The 14,110-nt window shown below is 44.3% G+C and overlaps 1 protein-coding gene across 4 annotated transcripts in view; it reads right to left on the bottom strand.

Moving 5' to 3' along the window:
- The window catches only part of FSIP1 (fibrous sheath interacting protein 1), a 265,899-nt gene that overhangs the window by 95,627 nt on the left and 156,162 nt on the right, over positions 1 to 14,110 (bottom strand). For all 4 annotated transcript variants that reach the window (XM_077465009.1, XM_077465012.1, XM_077465011.1 and 1 more), the window contains exon 7: positions 11,152 to 11,258. In XM_077465009.1, coding sequence (XP_077321135.1) covers positions 11,152 to 11,258 — 107 coding nt within the window. The remainder of the gene's footprint in view (positions 1 to 11,151; positions 11,259 to 14,110) is intronic.

Here is a 14,110-nt window from a genome sequence, read left to right as displayed (position 1 = left end):
TTTAGTGGGGGGGGTTAAAATTGCCCCGCTAGTTGCTGAAAAACACTGCAAAATCTATGGTAAAGTGCCACTAAAAATAGCACCGCTTTACCGCCAACGCACTGTGAAAGTGAAAGTGCCCTTAGACTAAATTTGAATGGTTCAAAGAATGTCAGTTAAAATAGTCTGCCCTCAAGCATGTTCACTTCATCAAATGTGGCCCTCTGTGAAAAAAGTTTGGACAACCCTGCCCTAAGGTAAAGGACTGCCGATTTTTAAAAGGCTGTATGTATGTGTGTTTATGTGTGTGTGTGCATGTACTGTATGTGTATGTATGTTTGTATGGTGTTTTTATATGTGAGTGTGCATGTATGTATGTATGTATGTATGTATGTGTTTATATGTGTGTGCATATGTGCATTTATATATATATATATATATATATATATATGTGTGTGTGTATTTATATATGTGTGTGTATATGTGTGTGTATATACAGTATATGTGTGTGTTATATATGTGTATGTATGTATGTATGTATGTATGTGTGTGTGTGTGCGTACATGTGCGTTTACATCTATGTAGGCACATTTTATGTATGCGCTTTTAATCCTGACCTCCTATATGTGTACAATTAGACCTCATTTTTTTCCCAACTTGTTCATAGTACCAGCAGAAAAATGCTGTTCAAGCAATTCATGCTCAGATTGCTTTTCAGAGGCATTTGACAGCCGGTATGTTGCCTCCTGACCGCCTGTCCATTTTCCTCTGGGGGGGAAATGGAGAAATAGGTTCCTTTATATGCAGCCACCAACTTGCGATTGTGCCCTGGTGCTCCGCCAATGGGCTCAGAGGAAAGGGCCTTGTCTGGGGGTCAGGGGCCCTTCATGGTTTCTTCCATCGGGCCCTGATGGTTCTAATTACGCCACTGGTTTTGTATGTGAAATAAGCTGTCGTACTGTGGTACAATTTTGGAACAACATACACAAAAAAGGCATGCCTGACTATATAACATGGACTGTTTAGGTAGGGCCTCACATTGCATAGATTTTAGTAAGATATTAGTTTTACACTCAACAATAGAAGTTACTAGCAATAAAAGAACAGAAGGTTCAGAGAGCCAAAAAAACACAAACCACTATTTTGAAGTACATTGGGACCTGCAGACGAGTGGCGGCAGAAAAAAAAAAAAAAAAAAAAACAAGTGGTCCACCGAGTCTGCCCCATTTCTTACACATTTGTTTTTCAACTTTTTTGTCTGTGTCTATATTTGTCTTGAACCCTACTCACCACCTTCAGTATTTAAAGGTTTCAATCATGTCTCTTCTTTCCCTTTTCTTTAGGCTTTACATATTATGTTCCTTAAGTCTCTTTTGATAGGTTTTATCTATCAGACCTTTCACCAGTTTTGTTGCCCATCTCTGGACATCAAAGACCAACAACAGTACAATGGCAGAGCTTAACACTTGAGATGCCCATTATTTTTATATGCAGATGTCACAGCATGTGCATCACATTCCAGCAGTCCTTTAAACACCTAAGAACTATATATGGCTAAAGGATTATTCTTAGGAATAATTACTGTACAAGCATGCAAATTTAGATCAGGAAAACTTGCATGCTTGTGCCCATTAAGGGGGAAGGAGGGGGAAATTTCACCAAATGGTGACACTTAGTAAATACATGCGACCAAAGAAAAATGTCTATATGGCCAAGTCTATATGGAAAAATAAAATACAGAAAATTCAAGGGGCTATGCACCAGGACAATTAAATATGCTTTCTGACGGTGAACAGCAATACAGGGAGAATGTTCTGAATGAAAAGTCCCTAGTTCTGGGGGCATGAGCCACAGGAAGTATAATTAACATGGATCATAATAAAGGGCATATTTTACAGAGAACAGAATGGTGTGTGTGGCCCATAGAATGTGATTTTTACATACTTAATCAATAGAAATGCCAAGGCACCTGTTCTCATAGAACAGAAAACATTAAAGTGGAAGTTCAGACAAAGGCTAACTAAAGCTAGTGCACTATGCTAGCCTCTAAACTGTCCCCCAAATTACTTTCCTTTACTCTCCCGAAAATGTGGTTACAAGATGGGACAACGACCCTAAACCCCCAATGTGCATTACAGTCATTTCAGGTATTCTACACTAAATTATACCAGGAAGGAAATATAACAGAGTCTAAAGCACATTCTTTCCTAGACAAACTACCTATTCCCCACTTTCCAAATCGACCACAAGGACATAATGGAAGCCCCATTATTGAAGGAAGAAGTCCTTGATGTGATTAAAAATCTAAAAGGGGGATCAGCCCCAGCTCCTGATGGATTTTCTGTCCTTTATTATAAGACTTTTCAGAAATCCTAGCCCCACATCTAGCCAAATTCTTTAACTCCAAACAGAGACACAGAGCAAGTAGAGAACTACAGGCCTATATCATTGATTAACAAAGTTTTGAAGATATTGACCAAAATCTTAGCAAACCGAGTAGGCTCCTTTATCAGTCGCTATATACACAAGGACCAAGTGGGGTTAATTCCAGGAAGACAGGGCCCAGACCAAGTAAGACGGGCTATATATGCAATCTCAATCCTACAGACTGGGTGGGACAGAAGCCCCCGCCAGGAAGGTCTGCTTCTATCGTTGGACCTTCAGAAGGCCTTCGATTCACTATCCTGGCCGTATCTCTTCGCAATTCTAAAACTATGGGGATTCGGAGAGATCTTCTTGGGGCTTCTGGGCTCTCTCCAGAAGCTAGGATAAGACTGCAAGTCTACTACTCAGATCCAATCAGGATCTCCAGGGAAACTCAGCAAGGAGGTCCCTTATCTCCCTTGATCTTCGCCTTAGATATAGCAATTAGATCTAATCCGATCAGGGGTGTCCAATGCGGACACACCAATCATAAATGCGCGTTATTCGTGGATGACCTCCTTCTCTTTGTCATCTCCCTTATTACCTCTTTGCCAAACATTTGTAAGCTGCTAAACTCCTTTGCGAATGTCTTGTGCCTCCATGTTAACCTGACTAACTCCCACGCATTAAACTCAAACCTCTTTTAGTGGAGAAACTGAAACCATCCTTCAAATTCAAATAGGGTGACTCATCTATCTGATACTTAGGGATAAACCTCCCCTCCAAGATCGAATAATTATACCAGACTAACTACCCTCCCATGTACCACAAGCTTGAATCTGACCTCAAAACTTGGTCCCTTGGAATTTACTCTTTCAAGATGACTCTACTACCCAGACTTCTTTACCTGTTTAGATCCCTCCCCATGGCGATAAGAAGAGATCACCTCAAATCATTCCAAAGGAAAGTAATCAAATTTATCTGGGGGAAAAAGGGTATAGATTTGCTCAACGTTTCCTCTTTAGCCCCAAGTCAGAGGGGGACTAGGCCTCCTCAACCTGTTATGGTATTACCAGGCAGCCTGGATAGCCCAATTATCCACGGTCTACTATAGGCTTGAGAAGCCTGACTGAATTCATATAGAAAGGCAGGCTGTCCCTACATATACACTATCTCCTTTGGTGTCCCGAAAATCTAGACTCCCAGTAATGTCCTCCACTCTCTCACATTCCCTAGCGTTATGGGATGACATGAGACATCTACCCTATCTGACATCCAAAATACGCCCTCTAGCACACATTTTCCACAACCCACAATTCAAACCAGTGTAGCGGCGGGCTCCTGAAGAGCACGCGCTATAGGTTTTTCTTCTTTTCTTTTTTTTGCCTGTCCAAACCAACACTCATAATCTGTGAATTCTGGGGGTATGGGTTTGTTTTTTCATGGAAGAGAGAAAATGCGACATTTGATGAAACCTAAATCTCTCCAAGTCTGGTAGATCCAGTTTGTTTATACAATGTTTCAAAGATAACAGGCCTGCAACAGAGAAGTAATGTCCAATATGGTACATCCCCTTGTCCAACCACCATTGGAATGATTTAATGTCCATACCTGGTGTAGCACTAACCCCCGAAGGAGCTGCTGGTTATTTTTGGGCTTACCGTTACCTTCCGTTCTCCTTGTGACACGTCTAGGGGATGTCCCGTGGTAGATGACTGACAATAGATCCACTTGAATGGATTTTATTTGCAAAAACTCAAACCATTGAACAGTCTTTCAACTTGGGATCAGAGGGTTGGAAAAGGTAGTTCAGGTACTCTCAATGTCAAAATCCAAAAACGTTAAAGAACTTACTTTGACTGCATCCGGAGAATAGCCATTCGCAGCTGGATGAACACTCAGGTTGGACAGTCCCTCTCTCACAAGGCCTAGCAACCAAGGTGCTTACTCGGAAACAAAGTCTTTGTCACAGACTTTGTTGCAGAACACGTAGGTAAACTAAGCTGTAGAACACTTGTAGGATACCTGGATCTTTCAGCCTGCTTGGCGATATCCCCAAGACCTAATTCTTTCGGTGACTTCAGCCCTTCCAGGCTCTTGTTAAGAAAATCAACCCGGACGTGGTGTTCTTCTAAAGAGTCCTCCCCTGGAATGCTCGAAGTACAATGGGTCTCTCCCGAATCGGAGACGGCACCCAACCCCCTCAGAATCCTCCTTTTAGTTTCCTTGCCCTGGGCTAGCCAGCCTCGGGGCATCAAAGTCGGGTGGATCCGCACCCCAGGCCATAGCCTTCCCGGGGGCTGGTCAGGAGGACAAGGACCAAGTAGTCAGCACATCATACTGGACCAGAACCCCGAAGCACGTGATGTCCTCATCTTAAATACCCTCTCCCAGAGGGCTCCGAAAGAGAGTAACTTAAGCACCTGACCAGACCATAGTTCCACGCCTGCCACCCGAGACAGTGCCCCCTGTGGCCAGGCTGAACATCTCACAGTCCAGTCAGACTGGTACAGAAGTCTAATTTAGGCAAATAGACCCAAACCAAACTGTAGTTTGGGTAAAGTTTAATTTTGAAAAACACATAGCGCGTGCTCTTCAGGAGCCGCTGCTACATATATATATATATATATATATATAAAATATATATAATGTATAATGACAGGGGGACATGGTTACAGTGTTGGGGGGTCTGAACGAGGTATAAGGAAGTTAATTATCTTCCTCTTTCCCCCTCAGATCCCCTCACATTCTCTTTTCACTGTCCGATTCTCCACCTCTGAGCTGGTGAATCGGGAGTGTGAATTCTGACATAGATCGCCAGTGAAGCGATGAGATCGCAGCTTAATAAACTGGCCGTTGCTGTGTCAGTCTATGAGGATTCTCCATGTGTGGAGATAATCAGCGGGAAAACAAGTTCAAACACTTCTCCCCCAATTATCTCTGTTTCATAAACTGTTTATGGACTGTAATCAGCGGCAATCCTTGGGATCTCCGCTGATCACTGCTTCATAAACGTACAGCTTAGGCCTCATCTGGAATATGCAGTTCAGCTTTGGGCACTAGTTCTCAAAAGGGGAATTGGGGAACTGGAGAAAGTGCAGAGAAGGGCAACCAAACTGATAAGATGAATGGAGGACCTCAGCTATGAGGAAAGATTAGAGGAACTGAATTTATTCTCTCTTGAGTTGAGGTGATTAAGGGGGATATGATCAACATGTACAAATACATAAGTGGTCCATATAGTGAACTTAGCGTTGAGTTATTCACGTTAAGGTCATCACAGAGGAAAGGGGTCACTTTTTACGTCTAGAGGGAAAAAAATAAATCTCCAAATACGGATACAGTAATGCCCCATACACATGGTCGGATTTTCCGATGAAAGCGGTTCGATGAGAGCCTTTTGTCGGAAATTCCGACCATGTGTAGGCTCCATCGGACATTTTCCATCGGAATTTCCGTTGCACAAAATTTGAAATCTGGTTCTCAAATTTTCCGACAACAAAACCCGTTCGCGTAAATTCCGATTGTGTGTACACAATTCTGACGCACATAATGGCACGCATGCTCATCGGCTCATCGTATGTGTTGTACGTCACCGCGTTCCTGATGTTTGGAATTTCCGACAACTTTGTGTGACCGTGTGTATGCAAGACAAGTTTGAGCCAACATCCGTTGGAAAAAATCTCATGGATTTTGTTGTCGGAATAGACTCCCTCCAGAGGTGATTCTGGCCAGCTCAGTAGATTGCCATAAAAATGGCCTGCATTATTTCCTAAATGTACATAATTTAACTGGGTACTGATATTTAGAGGGCTATCACACTGCGCCTCCCATAGCGTCAGCAGTAAAACTGCGCTATTTTTAGTAATCCTCTTAGATGTTTACTGGGGCATATCAATGATGAAACTTTATCCAAAAATGTTCAGTCTTCATATGTAAAGTGATGTTCTATGCTTAAAAAACTATAACAATGCACTGGAAATCTCAGTCTACCCCGACTATAAAGTTCTGGCTTACCATTATCAACCAAGCAATACCACTATATAAGCTGACATACGAGGCTAGAGGATGCCCAAAAAAGTTTTCCAAAATATGGGACTCATGGGTTGAATCAGAGAGCACCATACCACCTAGCCCTTAGAATACAATGAATAATGAAAAATAATATGGATTAGATACTAACAGGGATTGCCCCCTGACAAGAGTAGACTGTGATGTAAGAGACCTCTTTTATGCTGCTTCTCAATGTATACCTGTATACCTAACCAATATATTGCACTTTGATTCTAATAACACTCGTTATGATTGTACACCTGTGTAACTGTTATTTGTTATGCTTATAAAAACAATAAAAAGTTAGCCTTTAAAAAAAACTATGTAACTACTCATGCAGGTATTGGGATTGCATTATTATTTTTTTTTGAAGATGGAATAGATGGACTTGTGTCTTTTTTCAACCTGAATATGTAACTATATTCTGTGTGGAGAAGAGAAGTGCTGCCGAAAATTGATGACATAATTAAGACGCGATTGTGAAGGGTGGGATATTTTTCTTTGGAAAGATAAATCTAATATAAGTCCAGTAAGGAGACAAATTTTCTTTTGGCCGCATTTGTACGCTAAATGTGAACGCATTTTTACAAAAAAAGTTTACGATTTTGTGTTGTGCCACATTCATAGCCTTCTTGCCACACTATGCTTGCTCCTGCGGCTTTGCCAACTCGGATTTGGGCGGCCCAGTTGGGCTTGGCTGTTGCCTCTGTACTTCCCCACTCGGTGCGGGGGGGGGACGCTTGCCGCGACACTGTTGCCCTGGGGCGGCGTCACCACTCTCCTCCCGGGACCACTTTAAGGTAAACCCTACCTAGCTGCGCTAGCATCTGGTGCTTGCCGCCCATGCAACCCACACATATCCAGGCCTGATTTACTTATTCTCCTTTTTGACACCATCCTCATAATGTTTTCTTTCTAGGTTGGACTCCCAGTTTTACTGGACCCTGGGTCCGGCAACCTACCCTTAGCCCCTGTACACACGGTCGGAGATTTCGACAACCAAATCCGTCGGATTTTGTCCATCGGATCTTGTCCGAAACTGTTGCATACACACGGTCGGACTAAGTTGTCGAAAAATTTGATCATTCAGAACGTGATGACGTAATTTCGTTACGATGGGACTACGTTCAGGCTAGTAGCCAATAGCTTTGATGTAGGAATTTGATCTGAGCATGCGTGGCACTTGGTCCGATCAAAATTCTCTACACATGATCGGAGTATGTCCGATCGAACCAGTTGGTCGGGAAATATTTCCAACATGTTGGAAAATTGGGTCCGACGGAATCAGTCCGATGCATACCACACACAGTCGGATTATCCGACGACACGGTCCGATAGGACACATTCTGACGGATTCTCCGACCGTGTATACAAGGGCTTAAATGTCCCAAGAAGCATTTAGCAGCCCTGCGTTTTGTACCGTTTTGGTGACAGGCAGTCTGGCATATGCCACCACTATCCCCACCAGGATCCTTTCCACATCGGTTTCCCCCATACCCACGGGTGGGCTGGGAGACTGTGTTGCAACTCGGGCGCCGCTGTTGGCCTAGCCCACTCTGTCTGGCAAGATCCCATACTCCTATATCAGAATGCGCTCCCAGGTATTTTTCCTCCCATTTTTCACTATAAGTGCATGTGTTTATGGGATTAGAGCAACATGCTGGCCTCAGGCACCTCTGGCCTTCTTACAGCTGAGTATTATTCCTTATATCTCCTTTTTTTACAGGGTGTGGAGCCCCCCCCAAGAACTACAACACACTATCTGGTGTCCTGACGCCCTCTGTTGGGGAACCTCCCTCCTGGGCTCTGGCGGGCCTGGCATATACGGAATAGTGGCCATCTGTTCCCTAAAATTTTCTTTTAAAATGTTCCTTAATGGATGCAGTAACCGATGATGTTCCTAAGCAATACTTTATGGTCAGTACCAACTTCAAGTTCTTATTATAATGGTCTTACTGTTGCATGTATTTTATGTGAATGATTCTGCTGTTTTATTTTTTGGCTCATGACTGTCCCCTCAATTACACATCCTTATCATCCCCTGATGAAGTCACGTGACCTGTGATGAACACGCGTCGGGACACTAAGCGACCGGAAGTGACGTAGATCGAGCCCGCAGCTCGTTTGTACACTGTTGTTACAGACTCTGTGTTTGTGAGTATTTTTAAACCTTTTTAAATAAATAAATCTGTTGAAACATTTTCACACTATGGAGTATCCTTCCTCCATGTCTGCTTAAACCTACATACATGCCATACCATTGAGGAACCCTGACTGCAATACCCCAGAGAAACCCCTTAAAGGGACCACAGCATTTGTCAGGACCCGGGAACTCCACACTAAAGGGAAACTCCGCCAAAGGATCCTAAAGATCTTCATATACGCTGTTACCTTACAGCGGTAAGGTAAGGGGACATCCATCATCGGTATACATGGAACCACGAAGGATATATCCCCTCTCACCAGCACCACTGCCCTCTCCATTGCAACATTTCCACATTGTTCACAAATTACCATGTTGAAGGAATCACACCTTGTGCGATTATAGGAATAATCGCAGCACCTTGCACTTGAAGGTTTGCCTATGTGCATCACATTAGAGCACGTTATGCAATTTTTGTGATCGCAACACGCTGAACTTTGGAATTAAGATTGCTTATTTTTTCACCTTTGTTTACTGTATGTTCTAGATTATATATTAGCAGCAATAAGTATTACTGTTTAATAAGTCACATAGGCACATATTTTTATTATATTCTTATTTGTATTAATTTTTTAAACTTTATTCTACACCTCCTAACTGTTGATTCAGTATATTGCCCTTACCGACAGGCATACCCCTCCGACGTACAGCGCACCACTATCTTTCTTATTTTTTACATCCTTATCATGCTGTTTCCAATAGATACTCCCGAAGAAGAGTATAACTCAAAACGTGTCAGGTACATGTGTTCCATATGTAAAACGGAGTCTAATGATTGTGAACTTCTCATATTGTATTGCATGTTTGTCACAGTATGCATCCTGTATTTTTCTGTGTATCCATTTTTGTACATTGTAGATTTGTGATATCTACACCTCCCCTTTCTTGCTAAAATAAAATGTATACTCATTACTACCCTAGAGTCGTTTTTTTCCCTTTAAAGTCCCGTAAGAGGAACAATTTTCCAACTGTTCATAGCCTTCTTGAGTCGCAAGTTGGACACGACTGATGTACATTATTTAACAGGGTATAAGTAACAAAAATATATCAGCACCATTGCAAAGCTGAAACAGCCCCACAACCCGCCCTCCAAAAAAAATAAAGCATATATACATCAACATAAATCCCAACTATGCCCTTTTCCATAGAAACCTTCAGCCATCGCAGACCCCCATCCCACCTACAAGACCACTTAAAGGCCATCCAATGCCCTACAGCAATCCATATAGACCAGTGATGGCGAACCTATGGCACGCGTGCCACAGCCGGCATGCAGAGCCACCTCTGTGGGTACAGGAGAGAGTCCAGGTTTGTGGTGGTGAAAGGACAGCAGCAAGCAGTGGCGAGGTGCAGAAATCTACCGCATGAGAGAGTGAGCGGCCTGAGTTATAGGCCTGAGAGCACAGGAGTGAGAGAAGAGCTTCACCGCCTCCTGAACAGCTGAAAAGGCAAGCAGCGGGTGAAGCATACCCGGCGTCTTCCAGAGCCTAGACTTCTCAAACCTCCTCTTCAACAGTGAGACCTAGAGAACAGGCTGACTGGGGGTCCGGACGACGAGGACAGGTGGGAGGCACAGGTTGTGAGGGAGCCGCTGGATTGAACAGAGCAGAGAGCTTCCCCGGATCAAGGAACAGAGACTGGCATGGAAGGTACCGGGCACAATCATAGACAGACTACCTGCAGACAAAAACTGAGACAGGGGGGCAGAGCAGGGACTGCAGATGGGGACAGAGCTAGGGGTCTCTCTCATCTCCCCCATCTCTCTCCTCTCAGCATCCCTCCCTTTCTCTCTCTCAAGCCCCCTCCTCTTTGTTCCCCCTCTCTCTGTGTCCCCCTCACTCTCACTCCTCTCTATGTCCCCCCTCTCTCTCTCTCTCTCAGCCCCCTCTCTCTCAGTCCCCTTCTCTCCAACACAGCCCTCTCTCTGCTCCCCCCTCTCTCTCTCTGTCATCTCCCTCCCTCTCAGCCACCCTCTCTCTGTTCCCCCTCTTTCAGAATCTCTCTCACATCTCTCTCTCTATGTCCCCCCTCTCTCTCTCAAGCCCCCTCCTCTTTGTTCTCCCTCTCTCTGTGTCCCACTCGCTCTCACTCACACCCCTCTCTATGTCCCCCCTCTCTCTCTCAGTCCCCTTCTCTATCACACATCCCTCTCTCTGCTCCCCCCCCTCTCTCTCTCTGTCATCTCCCTCCCTCTCTCTCAAACCCCCTCTCTCTGTTCCCCCTCTTTCAGAATCTCTCACACCCCTCTCTCTCTGCCCCCCCCATCTTTCACACCCCTCTTTGTCCCCCCACACCCCACCACCTCTCCTTCACACCCTCTCTCTCTCTCTCTCAAACACCCTCTCTCTCACACACCCCCTTCACTCTCACAACCCCCTCTCTCTCACACCCCTCTCTTTCTCTCTTGCCCCCTCTCACTCAGCCCCAGCCAATTGCAGTGTTGGCACTTTGAAGTAAAGGAGTTGGTTTTGTGTTGCAGTTTGGGCACTCAGCTCAAAAAAGGTTCACCCTCTGCCATTTATACTCTTGTGTTAAAAAAATCACTAACATACCTCAATGTTCTTTTGAATAAAATCCACTCTTCCTTTTTGGTCTTTATGCTTCTTCTGCTTTGCTTTCTGATTCAATCTCTCGCTAGTTTCCATTTCTGAAGATTTACCTGAAACGTAACCCGTTTTAAAAGACAATGTTTGTTGAAAAGAGCAATAAAAACGATACTGCATTTTTTACAAACACAAGCAGAATGTAAGAAATTCACAGCTGTGTTTGATGTATTACCAACATGTACATATTTAATTTAGAAGTCTATGTGGGTATGGACATGTGATTCTTTCAACAGCCTGTGGTAGTCCCTTAGCAGTGTTAAAAAAAATAAAAAAGAAAGGCATTTCACTTCTTTACTATAGTCCTTTGTTTTCAGTTGACTTCTGTTGGTGAGATCATGTACTGTCAAGAACCTTTGGCTCTATTGCAAAACATACATGGTTTTAACCCACTTAACCCTTGGCACTGCTATTCTACATAACTAAAAACTCTGACTATCATCCGGGTGTCCTCATCACACAATGCTTTACTCTCACTGAAATAATGCAGGCACTGGATAAACAATAAATGTTTCATGACACAAATGCTGGAAATCACTTATCAGTGGGTGTGTCAAATGTACACTCTATCATGCCAAACAGAGAAATAGAATTATACTAGACTCTTTTATTCTTTATTCTTTCTCACAATTATTTTACATTTCTTAGGCTCGGTTCACACAGGACGCGGCACGACTTGCAGCGCCGCGACCTGCCGCGACCTCAGCGGCGACTTGCAAAACGACTTCTGTATAGAAGTCAATGCAAGTCGCCCGAAGTCGCCGCAAAAGTAGTACAGGAACCTTTTTTCTAAGTCGGAGCGACTCGAGTCGCTCCTATTAGAACGGTTCCGTAGTACAGAACGGGGGCGACTTGTCAGGCGGCGAAGTCGCCTGGACAAGTCGCCCATGTGTGAACCGAGCCTTAGGAGACACATGAAAGTCTCTGCTACCACTAGGAAGATTGGCCCCAATGTGCACCAGGAGTGTACACTGTAGGTTCCAGAAATATAAGCACAGACATGTACACACACATATTTATTTTGACATGCCAGTGTCATGTTGTGGCATGAAAAGGCATTTAGAGCCCAATTTTGCAGGTGAGGAACCATAAGCTCAGAAAATGTATGGGTTTCACCTAGGGTTCTCACCCATACAGGGCTCCAGGATGTATGTCTGGTAGGGAGAAAACTGGACTGACAATTTTCTCGGGGCTTGGCAAGTCTTTGTCTTGGTTCTGGAGCCTGCAGGCTTTGTAGAGTTTTAAGTGGGATGAAGCCTCCAACCCTAGGGTTCATGTTTTGAGGGAAACTAATGCCAACTGACTGTTTTTCCCATTTCCCATTTTTCCCATTTCCTATAGTAACAGGGGGACTCTGGTTACCAGAAGACAAAAGTTCCAGTGGAGGTGTAGCTCAGCAATCCCAGGAAGATGCAAGAGTGTTTCAGCCTGCTGGGAATTTAGATGTGAAAAGTTTCTATGAAGAAAGTTGACCAGTACCTTGCTTCACATTGCCCCGTTACCAATGGGGGCAATATGTTGCGGCTTGCCCTATGTTGGAGATAATGCTGTCAGGTGAGAGGCTCTTTCTTCATGCCCAGTTTCTTGTGAAAAAGTTGAGGAAAGTAGAATGAAGTGTAGCTCAGAGCTACACCCGGGCAGTTGAGAGCAGCAAAACAGTGTGGTGTATATATAAATATACACATACACACACACACACACAGTGCAGTAAGTCTACAGTATATATTACAGTGCAGGCAGTGTAAACAGTATCTAATACAGTATGTACAGTTTCTAATACACTTCAGGCTGTGTACACAGTATATAATACAGTGCAGCCGGTGTACAGTATCTAATACAGTGCAAGTGGTGTACAAAGTATATAATACAGTGTGTACAGTTTCTAATACACTTCAGGCGGTATTCACAGTATATAATACAGTGCAGCAGACTCTCACAGAGCACTAAAAGAGGGCAAGCAGCCTCTGTGTCTACAGTGAAAAGTGGTGGTCGCAGACATGGTGCATCCTGTGCAGGCTTGCCCTTTTTTTCTGCTGCTGGCCATGTTATTAAGCCACAACATGCAGAAGAGTTGGTGGAGTGGATAACTAAGCCGTCGTCATCCTCCTCATCCTCTGTCACAAAGGCTTATACTAGTTTGCCTTCCAACGCAGCTGCCAAAGTGGCCTATTCCACCATCTCCCTGTCCACAGTTTCTCCTTCCATAGCCCCACTATAATGCACAGAGGAGTCACCAGAATTATTCGACCATAGTGTTGGTTACATGCTGCTGAAGGATGTGCAGCAATTTGAAGGCTCCTATGTTGGTTCCCAAGTTGAGGAAGAAAGTAACGTGAGCCTAGAGAGGGGGTGCCATAGAAGGACAAGAAACTAGCAGTCATGTTCCCTCAGCTGCAGCATACTGCCAAGTTTGCTCCAGTGACGAGGAGGAAGGGGATGATGATGTCACTACCTGTACTTGGGTGCCTTAAAGAAGATTGGAGGAAAGTGAGGAGGAGGAGGCACAATTCCAACGAGGCAGGATGTCATCCAGGGGCCAGTTTAAGGGCAGCCACCCTATTGCATCACACTACAGAGATCCACAGGTGCAGGGCACTGCTGACACCCCATTGGACAGGGCAGTCAGCAGCAAGGTTCATATTACTGCATAATCATGGTCCAGCAGGCATGGTCAGGGACATTACATTTCCTTCATGGAGCCCAGGTAACACCGCTGGCAGCTGGGAAGAAAGCAAGACAGGGTTCAGTGTTGGAGCTTGTTCTGCCACCATGCCTCCAAAAAGCTGCTGGTGATTGTGCTACATCTCTCTGCTCCACCCCTTCCTCTTCTTCTTCCTCCATGGTCTCTTTTGCAGAATTGTCCTCTGAACCAGCAGTGCTCCATAAGCATTGAAGGGGCTACGCAAGC

This window comes from Lithobates pipiens, unplaced genomic scaffold (assembly GCF_037356315.1).
Source record: "Lithobates pipiens isolate NorthernLeopardFrog02 unplaced genomic scaffold, aLitPip1_a1.2 Scaffold_30, whole genome shotgun sequence".
In the NCBI taxonomy this organism is placed as follows: Eukaryota; Metazoa; Chordata; class Amphibia; order Anura; family Ranidae; genus Lithobates; species Lithobates pipiens.
This window is presented reverse-complemented; position numbering and strand designations above follow the sequence as displayed.